The 18,354-nt window shown below is 39.4% G+C and overlaps 1 protein-coding gene across 5 annotated transcripts in view; it reads right to left on the reverse strand.

Annotated features, from left to right (window-relative positions):
- Positions 1-18,354, reverse strand: part of SNX4 (sorting nexin 4) — a 73,791-nt gene that overhangs the window by 18,813 nt on the left and 36,624 nt on the right. For 3 of the 5 annotated variants that reach the window (XM_001169563.7, XM_054680935.2, XM_054680937.2), the window contains exons 7-9: positions 14,741-14,813; positions 11,179-11,240; positions 3,935-4,000 (exon numbers count right to left, since the gene is read on the reverse strand). In XM_001169563.7, coding sequence (XP_001169563.2) covers positions 3,935-4,000; positions 11,179-11,240; positions 14,741-14,813 — 201 coding nt within the window. The remainder of the gene's footprint in view (positions 1-3,934; positions 4,001-11,178; positions 11,241-14,740; positions 14,814-18,354) is intronic. The other 2 variants (XM_054680938.2, XM_054680936.2) reach the window with 1 other exon arrangement.

An 18,354-nucleotide genomic window follows, 5' to 3' on the forward strand; every position in this document is an offset into this window, starting at 1 on the left:
CTGTGCCCGGCCTAGTAAATCTTGAAAGTAATATATTCCAGTTTTGTTCCTTGTCAAGATTGTTGTAGCTATTCTAGGTTCTTTAAATGTCCATATAAACTTTTATTTTTTATTTTATTTTTTTGAGACGAAGTCTCACTCTGTCACCTAGGCTGGAGTGCAGTGGTGTGGTCTCAGCTCACTGCAACCTCTGCCTCCCGAGTTCAAGTGATTCTCCTGCCTCAGCCTCCCAAGTGGCTAGGACTATAGGCATGCGCCACCACACCCGGCTAATTTTTGTATTTTTAGTAGAGACAGGGTTTCACCATGTTGGCCAGCCTGGTCTCAAACTCCTGACCTTAAGTGATCCACCTGTCTCGGCATCCCAAACAGCTGAGATTAAAAGCGTGAGCCATTGTGCCTGGCCCATGTAAACTTTAGAATTAGCAATTTGGGGAGAACTGACATCTTAACAATGCCTTCCAATCCATGAACACAGTTTATCTTTCCATTTATTTAGGTTTTAATTTATCTCAGCAATTTTTTATGTAGTTTTCACTGTAGAGGTCTTTCATATCTTTCATTAAATTAATACCTAAGTTTTATGTTTTGATGTTATCATAAATAGCATTGTTTTAAATTTTTTATTTTCAAATTGTTGTTGCTAGTATATAATAGATTTTTAGATATTAAACTTGCATCCTGCATCTTAATTAAATTCAGTTGTTGGTTAGCCATATGCAGATTTAAACTGGACCCCTTCCTGTTATCACATACAAAAATCAACTCAAGATAGACTAAGGACTTAAATGTAAAACCTAGAACTATTAAAAAAAAAAAAAGAAAAAGAAAACCTAGTAAATACCATTTGGGACATAGGCTATGGCAAAGATTTCATGATGAAGACTCCAAAAGCAATTGCAACAAAACAAAAAATGACAGTTGGGACCTAATTAAACTAAAGAGCTTCTGCACAGCAAAAGAAACTATCAACAGAGTAAACAGATAACTTATGAAATGGGAGAAGATATTCCCAAACTATGTATCTGACAAAGGTTTAATATCCAGAATCTATAAGGAACTTAAACAAATTAACAGGCAAAAAACAACTCAATTTAAAAATGGGCAAAGGAGGCCAGGCGTGGTGGCTCACACCTGTAATCCCACACTTTTGGGAGGTTGAGGCAGGAGAATCGCTTGAACCGGGGAGGAGGAGGCTGCAGTAAGCTGATAGCACCACTGTTCTCCAGCCTGGGAGACAGAGTAAGACTCTGTTTAAAAAAAGAAAAAAAGCCGGACGCAGTGGCTCACGCCTATAATCCCAGCACTTTGGGAGGCTGAGGTGGGCGGATCATGAGGTCAGGAGTTTGAGACCAGCCTGGCCAATATGGCAAATCCCCGTCTCTACTAAAAATACAAAAATTAGCCGGGTGTTGTGGCACATGTCTGTAGTCCCAGCTACTCGGGAAGCTGAGGCAGAAGAATCGCTTGACCCCGGGAGGTAGAGGTTGCAGTGAACTGAGATGGTGCCACCGCATTCCAGCCTGGGTGACAGAGTGAGACTCTGTCTTCCAAAAAAAAAAAAGAGGGCCAGGTGCGGTGGCTCACCCCTGTAATCCAAGCACTTTGGGAGGCTGAGTTGGGCAGATCACTCAAGCCCAGGAGTTTGAGACCAGTCTGGCCAAAATGGCAAAACCCTGTCTCTACTAAAAATACAAAAATTAGCCTGGTGTGGTGGTGGGCGCCTGTAATCCCAGCTACTCGGGAGGCTGAGTCAGGAGAATTGCTTGAACCTGGGAGGCAGAGGTTGCAGTGAGCCAAGATTGCGCCACTGCACTCCAGCCTGGGTGACAGAGTGAGACTCTGTCTCAGAAAAAATGAAAACAAAAATAAACATGAAAATAAAGGAGTGGGGGGAAGGACATGAACAGATACTTCTCAACAGAAGACATACATGTGGCCAACAAACATGAAAAAATACTCAACATCATTAAAGAAATGAAAATCAAAACCACAATGAGATACCATCTCACACTAGTCAGAATGGTTATTATTATTATTATTTTTTTAACTTAAATAACAGAGACATGTTCTTGCTATGTTTCCCAGGCTGGTCTTGAACTCCTAGGCTCAAGAGATCTGCCCACCTCAGCCTTCTACAGTGCTGGGATTACAGGCGTGAGCCACTGCACCTGGCCAGAATGGTTATTACTAAATGGTCAAAAAATAACATGCTGGCAAGGTTGCAGAGAAAGAGGAACACACACACTGCTGTTGGGAAAGTAAATTAGTTCAGCCACTGTGAAAAGCAGTCTAGAGATTTCTCAAAGAACTTAAAATAGAAGTACCATTCATCCCAGCAGTCTCCCAGTACTGGGTCTATATCCCCCAAAATATAAATTATTCTACCATAAGGATACATGCATGCCTGTGTTCACTGCAGCACTATTCACAATAGCGAAGACATGGAATCAACCTAAATGCCATGAACGGTGGACTGGATAAAGAAACTGTGGTACATGTATACCATGGAATACTACACAGCCATGTAAGAGAATAGATGCAGCAATAAGGATGCAGCAACATGGATGCAGCTGGAGGCCATTATCCTAAGTGAATTAACACAGGAACAAAAAACCAAGTATCACATATTCTCACTTATAAGTGGGAGTTAAACATTCAGTACACGTGGATACAAAGAAGAGAACAACAGAAATCAATGCCTACTTAAGGGTGGAGGTTAGGAGGAGGGTGAGAATCGAAAAACCACCTCTCGGGTACTAAGCTTACTGGGTGATGAAATGATCTGTACACCAAATCCCCACGTCAGGCAATTTACAAACCTGCACATGTAACCCCTGAACCTATAACAGAAGTTGGAAAAAATAAAATTAATTCAGTTGTTGGCCAGGTGTGCTGGCTCCCGCCGCTAATCCCAGCACTTTGGGAGGTTGAGATAGGAGAATCCCTTGAGGCCAGAAGTTTGAGACCAGCCTGGGAAACACAGCAAGACCCCATCTCTAAAAAAAAGAAAAAAAAAAATTTTAATTCAATCTGGGAACAGCGGCTCATGCCTGTAATCCCAGCACTTTGGGAGGCCAAGGCAGGAGGATTGCTTAAGGCCAGGAGTCCAAGATCGACCTGGGCAACATAGCAATACTCTGCCTCTACAAAAAAATAAAAAATAATTAGCCAGGCGTGGTGGCATGCACCTGTAGTCCTAGCTACTTGGGAGGCTGAGGTGGAAGGTGTGCTTGAGCCCAGAAGGTTGAAGCTGCAGTGAGCTGTGATTGTACCAATACACTCCAGCCTGGGCAACAAAGTAAGACCTAGTCTCTTTAAAAAAAAAAAAAATAAAAAATAAATAAATAAAATCAGTTGTTAGTTCTACAATGTTTTTGGTTGATTGTTTATGGTTTTCTGTATAAAAGACCTTTCAACTGAAAATATAGTTTTGCTTCTTCCTAATATTTAGGCCTCTTATTTAATTTTCTTGTCTCACCATATTGAGTAGGACCTCCAGTACAATGTTTACTAAAAGCGGCAAGAGCAAACCACCTTGCCTTTTTCTTGACCTTAAGAGAAAGCCTCAATATTTCACTATTAAGTACAATATTGGCTATAAATTTTAGACTGAGAAAATTCCCTTTTATTCCTAGTTGATGAGACTTTTTACTGTAAATGGGTGTTAAAATTCATCAAATGCTTTTTCTACATGTATGGAAATGAACATACCTTCAATGTTTTCATCTTCATTCTGTTAAAATATGAATTAGATGGATTTTCAAATGTTAAACTAACTTTGCACTCCTGAGATAAATTTAAGTCAGATATGTACACATAGAGCGCAATATAAATGCCAGCAAACTTGATAAAAACAGAAGAATAGAAGAGTCACTAATGCTTCACTACAGGACTTCACCTCAGGCTTCACAAAAGTTCTCGAGGTACCTACACATCCATATGATGACCAGCACTCTGCAGTCCATCACCCATTTCTTTTTCTATGGCACTCCATTCACTAGGGAGTAAAAGATAAAACCAAAAGCAACATGCATTAGAGATATGGAATAGTATTAAATGGACTCTTTTCAAGATTCTTGTCTAGCTAGCTTTAAAATAATGTATAGCACCCGTATTTGGGTTTATTTTCTATAACTCAAATATGCTGTTTTCCCCTTAAGTTTAACAACTAAATGTGAAGTGAAGGCTTCAAACGTTGATGCTTGCTGCTAAGCAGAAGGTAAGTATCATACTCAACCGCTTCTGGTTATAGATAACATTCTCAGTTAGGCGGCTGATTTAAATCATTTGTAAAGCTTTTAAAAAATACGGATGCTAGCCCTACTCTTCATCTACTTAATCAGAAGCTGTGGGGATAGAGTGAGACATGTACATTTTTAAATACTCCATGTACGGCTCTGATGAACATACCTGATTACATGCCACTGTTCTAGTAGCTAACAGAAAAAGACAACTGTATAGAAACAGTAGGTGCAGAGTAAAGTTTTAATAATAATAATCATATTACACAAGAAAGCTACTAGAGCCACAGATCATTTTGTTGTCATTTCTGTGAAATGCTTTACATTAAAAATCTTTTTATGGAAGTTATATATGCTTATTATAGTAAACTGGGAAAATAAATCTATAATCCCAAATGCCAAGAGATAACATAATTTGATACACCTCCTTCTAGTCTTATTTGCGTAATTTAAAGTGGCTGAGATCATATGGTATATGTGAGTTTGTGTCATGCTTTTTCTAAATAGTATTTTCCCATACTATTAAAATAATTTGTTCTAAATGTCATTTTAAATGGCAACTCACAATCTTTTTAACCATTTTCCTGGCTATACAGGTTGTTTCCAATTTTTCTGCTATTTAAAGAATGTATAATAAACATCTTCAATTCCAACATATCATAAAAAATAAAATAGTATTATACTCTTAGTATAGATGAAAACTATGTATCTTTTCCCTAAAAAGTTAAAAAAAAAAAACAACAAAAACCACAACATTTTGTGTACAATTTCAGAGACTTCAGACAACCTGAAGTCCACCCTCACCTCTTGGATCTAGAACTCGAACTGAAAAACCACAAGGGTCGCTCTAGTATTTTGTAGCTCCATGAAATTAAAAAAAGGAAAAGACTCCAAGAATGCCTGAGAGTCAAGATTTTGGACAGGAATGAAAAATATTAATTACAACAAAAAGAAAGGTTTAGAGCTAAATTTAGTAACCCAGTCTGGTGTTCATCAAGGATAAAATCTCTAGCCCCAAACAGGTCTGTGGAAATAGGTTCTATTTGTTTATATTTCTGTACGAGACTTTGTTTAAACATAAGAGTTCCACGCTAAAAAAAGGTTTAAAAATCACTGTCCTCATCTACCCCAACAATTAAGAACAGACACTCAGGCCCAGAAACCTAACACGGTTTACTCAAAGTCAAGCAGCTGATCAGAGACAGAGCTGAGCCTAGAATCAACCTCCAACAGAGTCCTCTATCTACCAGTCCCAACTTAAGGCACTTAACTTCTTTTGTTGTCTTAGTCAAAAGAGCTTTTTGGCAGGGCATGATGGCTCACGCCTATAATCCCAGCACTCTGGGAAGCCAAGGAGGGTGGATCACCTGAGGTCGGGAGTTCGAGACCAGCCTGACCAACATGGAGAAACCCCGTCTCTACTAAAAATACAAAATTAGCCAGGCATGGTGGCACACGCCTGTAATCCCAGCTACTCGAGAGGCTGAGGTGGGAGAATCGCTTGAACCCGGGAGGCAGAGGTTGCAGTGAGCCGAGGTCACGCCATTGCACTCCAGTGTGGGCAACAAGAGCAAAACTCCATCTCAAAAAAAAAAAAAAAAAAAAAAAAAAAGCTTTTCACCACTTACCATACATATAATTAAAAAATTAAAAATTACAGAATTATTAAACACAAGTACATCTTTGTGTCTTTGAGCTTTGAGGTACATAACAAGTTGGTATGCCTTTGCACATAGCTTTTTGAAAGAAATGTGTCTATTTTCCTGGAATCTCTTGAAAGGAACTGTAACACTGAATCTGGGAGAGACGGTTACTTTTGGTTGCTTCCATATGGATTCACAACCTATGAATTAAGATGAATATTTTAAAATGTTCAATTAACAGAACACAACATTTTAGGCTATTAGCTCCTGACCGCTTTCATCAGCTTTAAATGCATAGTTACTGGTACTTAAAACTCTTTCCTCCTCTTCTCTAAGTCTTTTGCAGAGTGAACCCCACCTATGTATTTAGTCCATTTCTGCACAGGTGGATCTCAAAGTTCCTGTCTGAGCATGAAACTAGTCCTATAAGCCCCTATGGGGAATAGCCCTTTTTTAGGCTTATCCTAAATTGGGTCAGGTGCTATTAATAAGGGAAGGAGGCTGCAAAAGGCCTAGGGATGTAAGAGCACAAAATAAACTCCTCTACTTAAATGAACAAACAAACAAAACAAACATAACATCAGCAGCACCATGAACATACTACAAAATCTTCCCGTTTCTTCTCTGTAAGCCTAATTCCTGCTCATTTCTCACCTACATAACATCTGTTGCTTCATGTCAGTCCTTTTCTAGTCACAGCTCAGTCTTTTTTCTTAGTCCATTCTCTCACTCCAACCTCCAATTGCCATAATTTTACAAAAATTACTTAAGGAATATATTGAAAAAATTTCAATTAAGAAAAAAAAGCTGATAAAACCAGCTTTGTATTTCTTCCCCTCTCAAACTGCAAACCAAAGAACAAATTAATTTTTTTTCCGATTATGTGGTCCCCAACTTTTGAATTTTTTCATTACTCTTAAAGGTCAGCAGCACTGAAAAGATAAAAACCATCTCCCACAAACTGGCGCTGCTCAGCAATCCTTTCCACATTCCGAAGTGTTGTCTTCATCAGTGCTTCTCAAGCTGGGATGTTTTCATCATGAATATTGGAAGCCATATAATAGACATGGTACACTCTTTCTGAAGAATAAATTTTACTTAAACATTAGAGGGGAAAAATAAACTTTTAAAAATAAATATTAAAGTATCCATACAATGTAGATTTTGCATGAATTGATAAAACTCAAGCCTTCAGAGAGTTCCTGCACTTGGTACAGCTGCTTCTGGCCAATGTCGTGTGAATTGGTGAAGGGAGGTAAAGGAGGTTTTGCAGTAGGACAAGTTTAAGTATTATTGGCACCCCTCCCTCCAACCCCCAAAAGAGAATTCTCTGCACTGTTTGAGACAGACTGCCCAATGTCATTCCCCTCAATCCCCACAACCACACAATTACACAAACTTGTTCTCAAAAAAGATACCTACTTCACGGTGCCTTCTACAACTCACCTCTCCCCTGCCTTAAGACAGCTCTGCACCTTCCCTATCTTCTCCCTTGTCCATGCTCCTATCCCTCCCCTGTCCACCATCCCACCCCAGCCCCAGCCTCTTCTCAAAAAAGTCTTATTACCCTTCAAAAATAACTACAGTTCATCTTTTTCCTCAGGCACTTTTGAAAAAAAAAATTCAACTTTCATTTTGGACTCAGGAAGTACATGTACATGTGCAGGTTTGTTACATGTGTACACTGGATGGTGTGAAGATTTCAGATACAAACGAGCCCATCACCCACACAGTGAGCACAGCGCCCAATAGTTAGTTTGTCTACCCTTGTCTCCTCCCACCCTCCCTCCCTGCTCTGGCAGTTCCCGGTGTCTACTGTTGCCATCTTCACATCCATGAGTAGGGACTTTCTTAAAAGACTAATTAATAACTTGCTGTCTTTCCTTCCTTAATCCTTTCCTCTTATTCCTAGGATCACTAGGACATAACATCATACCACTTAAACTGCTTTCCAAATTAACACCAAAGATGTACTTACCCATTTTCCCCCTTCTCATCTAAACTCAATTCTCTTTTTTGTTTTTTTTTTGAGATGGAGTCTTGCTCTGTCACCCAGGCTGGAGTGCAGCAGCACAATCTCGGCTCACTGCAACCTCCACCTCCTAGTTCAGGCAATTTTCCCACCTCAGCCTCCCAAGTAGCTGGGATTACAGGCACACGCCATCATGCCCGGCTAATTTTTGTATTTTTAGTAGAGATGAGGTTTCACCATATTGGCCAGGCTGGTCTTGAACTCCTGACCTCAAGTGATCTGCCCGCATTGGCCTCTCAAAGTGCTGGGATTACAGACGTGAGCCACTGTGCCTGGCCTAAATTCAATTTCTCTACAGTATAACTCCAAGCGTTATTGAAGTGTTCCCTTCACTTGCTTGACTTTGAATACTCCATGTTCCTCATCAATTTCTTGCCTGATCCCTGAACGCAGATATTCCCTTGAGTCTCCTGTAGACTTGCTCTAACCCTCTAATATTATCAACTAACTCTATGTTTTAAAAAATCACTCTATAAGGACACACTTTATATATACAACTCGTATTCTCACTAGCTTCTTAAATTCCTGATCCAAATTTCTAACTGCTTAATAAAAATCTTTAGTTAGAATGCAATTTATCCACATGAGAACCCTCAACCTCATCCCCCAAACCCACCATTCCACCTACATTCTCTATCACAAATCTTTAGGCACTCAACTGCCCTAAATTAAATCTTGGTATTCTTGGCACCTACCATGGTAACAGGAGCTCAGTTACCGTATGCTGAATGACTGAAAAAAATCCACTGGTAAGTCTATCATTTAGGTCTCTTTATTCTTCACTGGCAACTGCTGTAGTTCAGGTCTTGATTAAATTACCTCAACCACCTCTGGTCTTTCTGGCTCAGTTGTCCTAAGATGTTTTTATTTATTATCTATTTTTGTTTTTATTTTTTTGAGAGACAGGGTGTTGCTCTGTCACCTGGGCTGGAGTGCAGTGGTGTGATCATAGCTCACTATAACCTTGAACTCCTGGGCTCAAGTGTTCCTCCCATCTTAGCCTCCCAAGCAGCTAGGACTATAGGCATGTGCCACCATGCCTAATTTTTAAACTATTTTTGTAGAGATGGGGTCTTGCTATGTTGCCAAGGCTTGTCTTGAACTCCTGGCCTCAAGCGATCCTCCTTCCTTGGCCTCCCAAAGTGCTAGGATTACAGATGAGAGCCACCACATCCAGCCTCATGAAATTTTTTAAATGTAAAGTGGCTTTCTAATAATTTATTAAGCTGGCAAAAAAAAACAAACATGTACAATATTTATCATGTGGCATTAATGCAAATAATTTTCTTTAAAGTTTGATTCAACCAATTGATCTTTTGTCTACCTGCCTCTCAAATTAATTAAAAAGTTCATTTATTAACTATAATAAATGTGCTACCTTTGAGAATGTTTAGTTTATGTTAATTCCCCCCCACATGTCTCCTATGGGATATAATTTTTGTTTTTAAATAAGCATTGTTCCCAAGCTTAATTGGGTTCCAGTTTGAATAATACTAAAAATTAGAGATGACTTGTGCATAAATCTAAAAGCAATTAATATTAAGTCAGACAGTATGAGGTAGACTTCAAAAAGTATAATACTATTTGTCTTTCTTCCCATTATACTATTCTTTTACAGTTGACCATATATTTTCATAGACCCTGGTCCTAGTTATGAAGAGTTTACATTTTTATAATATCAATAAGCTTCTTTTAATTAAAAAAGTCATATAACCTTGATCTGTCTCAACTGACATTTAATTTTAATGTATTGATCAACCAAAGACATATGGATAACCTACTACTCTAATAAATGAATTAAATAAATTTAAATCTCTATCTCACATCTTACATTCAAATAAATTATAGCTGAATCAAAAATTTATGAAACCACAAAATACAGAAGAAATGAGAATTTTTTTTCCCACCTAGAACCCGCCACCTGAGAAAAAATTTTTTTCATTTTTTGAGATGGAGTCTCACTCTGCCGCCCAGGCTGGAGTGCACTGGCGTGATCTCAGCTCACTGCAACCTTCACTTCCTGGGTTCAAGCGATTTTCCTGCGTCAGTCTCCTGAGTAGCTGGGATTATAGGAGCCCACCACCATGCCTGGCTAATTTTTGTATTTTTAGTAGAGATGAGGTTTCACCATGTTGGCCAGGCTGGTCTCAAACTCCTGACTTCAGGTGATCCACCCGCCTTGGCCTCCCAAAGTGCTGGGATTATAGGCATGAGCCACCATGCCTGGCTGAGAAAGTTTTTTAATAATCCGAAGTAGGGGACCAGGCATGGTGACTCGTCTGTAATCCTAGCACTATGGGGGGCCGAAGCCAATGGATCACCTGAGCTCAGGAGGTCAAGATCAGCCTGGGCAACATAGTAAAGTCTCATCTCCGCAAAAAAATACAAAAAGTAGCAGAGCATGGTGATGTGTGTCTGTAGTCTCAGCTACTTGGGAGGCTGAAGCAGGAGGATCACTAGAGCCTGAGAGGCAGAGGTTGCAGTGAGCCAAGACCACACCACTGCACTCCAGCCTCGGTGACAAAGTGAGACCCTGTATTAAAAAAAAAACCGGGTGCAGTGGCATACACCTGTAATCCAGCATTTTAGGAGGCCGAGGCGGGTGGATCACGAGGTCAGGAGTTCAAGACCAGCCTGGTCAACATGGTGAAACCCCATCTCCACTAAAAATACAAAAAAATAGCCAGGTGTGGTGGCAGGTGTCTGTAATCCCAGCTACTTGGGAGGCTGAGGCAGAGAACTGCTTGAAACCAGGAGGCAGAGGTTGCAGTGAGCTGAGATTGCGCCACTGCATTCCAGCCTGGGCGACAGAGCAAGACTCCATCTCAAAAAAAAAAAAAAAAAAAAAAAAAAGGGCTGGGTGCAGTGGCTTATACCTGTAATCCCAGCATTTCCGGAGGCCTAGGCAGGCAGATCACTTGAGGTCAGGAGTTCGAGACCAGCCTGACCAACACGGTGAAACCCCATCTCTACTAAAAATACAAAATTAGCCCAGTGTGGTGGCGCATGCCTGTAATCCCAGCTACTGGGGAGGCTGAGGCAGGAGAATCACTTGAGCCCAGGAGGCGGGGGTTGCAGTGAGCCGAGATCACATCATTGCATCAGCCTGGGTGACAAGAGAGAAACTCCATCTCAAAAAACAAAAACAAACAAAAAAAGAAATAATCTTCTCTCCACACTCATAAATGTTCAAGAATTATTGTTTTCAGGCAAAAAGGTAATTAAAGCTAATTATTTTTAAAGTTTGTATGATGCTTACCTGAAAACTCGACCATAATTCCCATGTACTTTATATACACCATAGAGTCGATCTGCTACTCTCTGAAATAAATATTTAATAGAAATTGCTTTTAGGTCAAAGTTATATCCTCATCCAAAAAAAAGACCCAAAAAACAAAAAACATGCTTACTACAATAAACTTGGAAATAGAAAAAAGAAAAATAGTAATCTCTGAAAATCCCATCCTCCTAAAACTAAAACCAGTGCTCTTACCATATTTATCATATCTTATACTTTTGTACTTCTTTTTCTGCAAAGTTTTTAATTACTGTTTTTAAATTGCCTACAGCAAGAGTGGTAATATGCTTACCCATCAGGTATTTAATAAATACCACTATAAATAGTTGCATAAAATTCCACTAAGTAGTGTATAAGACATACAAGCATTCCTTGTTGAATAATCTTGTTGGGATTCAGTTATTCTTAATTTTTCAGTATTATAAAAAGTTATCTCTGAGAATAAGCCTTTTTCCTTCAGATTGTTTCCTTATAATAAAATCCCCAAAGTGGAATTAACCAAGGGAAAGGATACATTTTCAATTCTATTGAGATATAGTTTTATATATAAATGCTGAATACATGCATATACTTCTATGCTACTTTGTCAAAAGATAACTCCTAACCAACGAACACATTATTTTAATAACAACAGAATTACAATTTACATCACTGAAATGTGTACTGCCTAGCCATTCACAGAAATTTTACAAGTTAAAACAAAACCTCAATATGGTAATTAATTTGCTTTACGTTCCCCCAAAGCATTATGAAAACAAACTGGAAGACCAAAGGCTCATCCTACAAAAAGCTCTAGAAAAAATTTCTGGTATACAGTTTCTAAGTATAAGCTCTAAGGATAAATTAGCTCCCTGATTCCTTACTCAAACATGAGTATGAAGAATTAGACATTAATGATAGAACAAATCAACCCTTTCAAGATCTCATCTTACAGTGACAGAACCGCCACTGCAAATACTTCAAGTAGGTGTATGAGGATCATAAAATGTTTTCCATCTATTGTTGGCCTGCTCTGAGGAAACACGTACCCACTAGACTAGGGGTTAACACACTACAGGTCTGCCACTTGTTTTGTAAACAGAGTCTCACTGGAGCACTGTCAGGTTCACAGTGGAGCTGAATAGATGCAACAGAAACCATAAAGCTAACAAAGCTGAAAACACCTCCCATCTGGCCTTCAGAAAAAAGATGCTGGCCCCTACATTAGAACCAGCTTTCAGGACAAAGCTCATAGTCCTACTCCTACTTGAAACTCTTACAGGTTGTCCCCAGACCTCTAAACTAATTTCTCTAGAATGTCATTTCCTCCTTCTTCTTCTTCTTCTTCTTCTTATTATTATTATTATTACTATTATTATTATTATTATTTTGAGACGGAGTCTCACTCTGTCTCCCAGGCTAAAGTACAGTGGCACGATCTCAGCTCACTGCAATCTCTGCCTCTTGGGTTCAAGCGATTATCCCACCTCAGCCTCCCGAGTAGTGGGGATTACAGGCATGCACCACCACACCCAGCTAGTTTTTGTATTTTTAGTAAAGACCATGCTGGTCAGGCTGGTCTCAAACTCCTGACCTCAAATGATCTGCCCACCTTGGCCTCCCAAAGTGCTGGGATTACAGGTATGAGCCACTGTGCCTGGCCCCCAAGTATTTTTTGAGCAGTCTGTGCAGTGTTGAATGTTTTTCTTTTCTTTTTTTTTTTAAGTGGTTCCATCATCAAGTAAGGTTGGGAAACACTGAGACAATAAAATTTAACAGTTTTTTTTCTGTAGGACCTTTTAGACCTTTAACACCACATATGAATCATGACTGCTCAAGGGAGATACGGTTTGCAGTAGGGAACATCTTACAGGGTTAGCATTCCAGAGAATATATGATGGAAAATGTCATTCTAACACTAACTTTTCTAGATCCCTGTACTTTTAGATACCAAACCTCCTTCCTAAAAGCTGAGCAGTCATCCTCTACTAAGATATTAAGCATGGAAGAAAAGAGAAGTTGCTGAAAAACCACTTAAGAAAAAAAAAAAACTAGAAGCAATGTGAGGGTACAATGCAGATTCTCTGAATGTTTGTCCCCCATCTGCACCTCCCACGAGAACTATTGCCTAATTTGTCTGGGTAATTTCTAGGCAACCAAAGGTCCACAAATTTTATCTCATTAATCCACAGTCCTTTCTAATACCCAGTTCTTGACTCTAGCCTAATAATTCTCGCAGGTAACTTTTATGAGAAGGTATCTTATAATTTATTCAAAGAGTCCAACGATACTCTTGAACAGTTAAACTGGAGATCAAGACAATATAAGACCTTCAGAAGAATTTTTTCCTTTATTGTATTTTTTCTGTACTGTCATGGAAATCTTGAAACATACAAAAAGCATGTAGAACAGAAGGATATACCTCCATTTCTCAACACCCAGCTTCAGTAATTACTATATGGCCAAACTCATTTCTCCTAAAACTGCCCCCACTCTCCACTGCTCATCGGTGGACTCTTATTAAAACAAATTCCAGGCAATATATTTCATTTCAAGAGGATTCTGGCCAGGCATGGTGGCTCATGACTATAATCCCAGCTCTTTGGAAGGCTGAGGTGGGCAGATCACTTGGGGCCAGGAGGAGTTCGAGACCAGCCTCGTTAACATGGTGAAACCCCATCTCTACTAAAAATAAAAATTAGCCAGGCATGGTGCTGCATGCCTGTAATCCCAGCTACTCAGGAGGCTGAGGCAGGAGAATTGCTTGAACCCGGGAGGTGGAGGTTGCAGTGAGCTGAGATTGTGCCACTGCACTCCAGCCTGGGTGACAGAGCGAGACTCCATCTCAAAATAATAATAATAATAACAACAACAACAACAACAACAAAGAGGATTCCAGATTCCAATCAGCATAAAATGTGACCTTACCTGGTATCCTAGTCTCTTTCAATGCCTTTGGCACAGGCATGTTCTAAGGTTCCTTCTAGGTTGCCACAAGGGACCAGAGCGGATGGTACATTTTCCAGGTACATTAATTTACTGAGAAGTATTTCCCTCTTTGCCTATTACAGCTGAACTATATGGTTAAGTATAATTATTATTCCTTGATTTCTAGTCCCTTTTGTCATGGCAGACTATTATCTGAAATTAGTTTATTTGGTAGAATTTAAGAGCACAGACACAAGATGGCCTAACACCTATAAACTATTTCACAGACCTTTAAAAAAAAACATGAAGGAATATGATGTGTAGATCTAAAATCCTACACTTATTTACATTCCAGCACTGAAATGGCAGGCCTTTTGATAACATCCAAAACAACTATTCTATTACAAACCATGGAGAGAAAACAGGCTAAGTGAGTTGTTTATGACAGAAACCATTGCACATTTTAAAAAAGTGCAGTTTGGATGATGAACATATAAATTCAAATGCAAAAATCAGTTATTCATGGTAAATACCACCTACTACTTGAAAACAGAATGATTACATGAGAAGCACTTCCTTATTCATGTGCATCAAAAAGCTTTTGGGGACCACTTACAGCTCTGACTCGAAGAAGATGTGAGATGACAGACTGCAGTTCATCACTATAGTGCTTAAGGTCAGTAAATCTCCTGAAACAGGAAACAAATAAAACATCGTTTTTCAAATGAAAACAAGCAGTCAAAAACTGAAAGAAAAAAACAGTAGTTCCCGACAATAACAAAACTGATTCTATTTAACCATATGCTGGCCTTAAACATTTACACACCAATATAAATCCAAAACTCTAAAATAAAATGATATTTTCTGTTGATATTTTGAAAGTCAAGATATCACACTTCATAATTTACCTCGTGGAACTGAGATAGATAAAAAACATCTGTTGGTATGAAAAACTACTTTGAAAATACAAAACAGGAAAAACTTTAAGGAGCTAAAAGATACATTATGGTGCAATCATAAACTCATGGTCTCTAACCTCAATCTTAATTCTGCTCAAGTAATTTGCTTCCCTCATCTATTAACTGCCATTTTCCATAAGGACCAAAAACTTCTGATGCACCATCTGTCATTCTCCAAACAACCAAGCTTCACAGATAAACAAAAACCATCAGATGGGAACGACTCCCACCTCTACCTCCTGCCAATCAACTTACACACTTCCCCATATCTACATCATTTTTTCCCTCCCACTAGGATTTCTTCCCATCTAACGCTCTAGATTCCATTCCAGCTACACCCCATATTCCTGTTTCCTGACCTCCTTTCTCTATAAACTTCTTCTCATCAGCATATCAATTAACTCAGGTCTCTCATAGATTAAAATACACACTCCCTTGACAACACACCCAGCTATTAACACCCTGTCAATATCCACCCCTTTTATAGCCAAGCTTTCACAAGGCATCACTTCCCCAGCAATAACCACTTCTTCCATTCCCATATACTGCACAGCCTATGAGAATCTAGCTTCTGCCTCCAGCACTATATAGTAGGGAAATATTCCTGACAAAGTCACCAACTATTTTCATGTTGTAATATCCAGTGATCAATCTTAGTTCTCCTCTTACTTGATCCTTTTGGCAATGCAACAGCTGACATCATCCTCCTCCTCAAAAATCTGTTTCCTTGTCAGTATTACTTTCTCATGGCTTTCCTTTTATTTCACTCTCTGGTCACTCCTGAAGCTTCTTTTGTAGTACTCACTTCCTTCACCCATCTCTTATATCTCCAACTGTAGTCTGCAAAAAATTCCTGAAATCTTTTTTTTTTTTTTTTTGAGACAGAGTTTCACTCTTGTTGCCCAGACTGGAGTGCAATGGCGCAATCTTGGCTCACCGCAACCTCCGCCTCCCGGGTTCAAGCAGTTTTCCCGCCTTAGCCTCCCGAGTATCTGGGATTATAGGCATGTACCACCACACCCGTCTCTCTTTAGTAGAGACAGGGTTTCTCCATGTTGGTCAGGCTGGTCTTGAACTCCCAACCTCAGGTGATCGCCTGCCTTGGCCTCCCAAAGTGCTGGGATTACAAGCGTGAGCCACCATGCCTGGTCGAAATGTTTCTTAAAAACACTACTGATGGTCTCTCAGAGGGATGTGAATACATCAAGGTCCTCGTGGGACTCAGGAATCTGAATCTGAATTTTATAGCTCATCCACAGGATTCACATGCTGGTAGTCCTCAGGTTATACTTTATTTTTCTTTCCTTCTTTTTTTTTTTAAAGGCCCGGTACTGTGTCACCCAGGTTGGAATGCAGTGGCTTGATCCTAGCTCACTGCAGCCCTTGATCCACCTGCCTCAGCCTCCCAAACAGCTGAGACTACATATGGGCATCACCATGCCCAGCTGACCTCAGGTAGTTATACTTTGAAAACATCCTTAAAGTGCTGGCATTCTTCAAGGTTCAGTCCTGGGTCCTCAGCTATCTTCCAATCAGTCTTTCAATCTATACATTCCTATGTGACTTGTCATTCACAAAGCTTCACGATTATGATCTACATATTGCTAAATTCCAAATTTCTACCATCAGCCCAAATCTCTCTTAACTCCAGATCTATAAAACCAACTGATTTAGTAGACATTTGTACTTGCTTCCATAGCCAAAGCTCAACCTATCCTCCACTACTCCTCAAATCTTTCCCTTGTGCTCCCTTGCACTCTAAAGAATGAAAACCTGAGCGCCATCTGTATTTCCTTCTCCTCTCCTTCACCTCATGCATCCCACTAATTGCCCAGTCTGTTGATTCTACCTCCTAAACATTGCCCCAATCCACTCACTTTTCTCTGGTCTCTCTGCCAATGCCCTAAATTCAGATTAGCATCATCATCTCTCACCAGTCCTCCTGACTGGCCTCCTAGCCCACTCCCACACTCCTCTAATCTACTGTCCACTCTGCTTGGATGATCTTCCAAAGTCCAAATCTATACCACCCCCTTGCTTTTAAGCAGCTTTCTACTGCAAAGGTTATCCGCTGATCCTGAGACAAAGTCCAAACTCTGTAATGTGGCTTAAAAAACTTTTCACAGACCCCAAGTATTCAGTTACTGTGGTTCATTGAAATAAAGAGGCAGTGGTGAAGTTGAGGACATCAAATCACTAGATAAAATACTTAACCACTCTTACTCCCCCAGGGCAGTGTTTTTCAGCAAGGAAAATAATTTAGGGATAAAAGAGTTGGCAAGATTGGCTCCCAATTAAGTACAGTACAAATCTCCCTTTATATCCAAGATGGAAGGTGGAAAATGTACACTTGCATTTGTAGGATAAAACTTTGAAGGAATATAAACCTAAAAACTAACATGGTGTTACTCTCTGGGGAGGGGAAATGGATAGAGAGGAACAGGAATGAGACTTTTCACTGTACAACTTTTCCGTACTTATCAATCGACATATATATCTGGTTAACCATAAGAATATATTATGTACTCCAAAACATTTAAATAAAATTAAATTTATATATAAATATATATAAATATGTATTTTATATAAATATATAAAATCTCAGATAACTGTGAGCGGCTTTCTTTACATAGAGCCAGTTACAACTGAGCTGGTACAATTTTCCCTTAGAAGTTTTATGATTTGAATTTAAGTTTCAAGAGGCTAATACTTTGTTAAACTCTAATCAGATCTTCCTGTGCTGGGTCCCAGGAGCTAGAAATTCTAAAGATCAGGTCTTCTGGAGCTTCTCCAGAACTGACTAGGTCCCCTAAAAATGTTTCTTTGTCAGCTTCCATACTCAGGATCTGGCATGACTACAAAATTCTTAGCTGTCATATTTGGATATGAGAAATGTATAAGAATATAAACAGTAAGCCTCAGAATACTTAAATTAGGTGAAGCAGAGGTTTCTGGAGTTGAAAGGTCTTAACACCTTTGGTCACAGAACATAAAAGGCACACTAAAGTTTCTCTGTTTGATTAACACATTGGTACAATCTCTTGTGAGGGGAGAGGAGTGACAACACAAATCATCCCCAGGTGATCACATCACCAGAAAGTCAGGGCTAAAAGATTCTAAACACCTAGGGGACAGAGACAGATGTGCACCTTTGAAAAAAATCACAATTACTGGGAAATCAGAAGACCTAAAGGTGAAGAGTGAAAAATTCATCAAGTCTTAGATAACAATGTATGTTTAAGAAATAAAGGAATGAATTTTCTGAAAACGA

This window comes from Pan troglodytes, chromosome 2 (genome assembly GCF_028858775.2).
Source record: "Pan troglodytes isolate AG18354 chromosome 2, NHGRI_mPanTro3-v2.0_pri, whole genome shotgun sequence".
Classification (NCBI taxonomy): Eukaryota; Metazoa; Chordata; class Mammalia; order Primates; family Hominidae; genus Pan; species Pan troglodytes.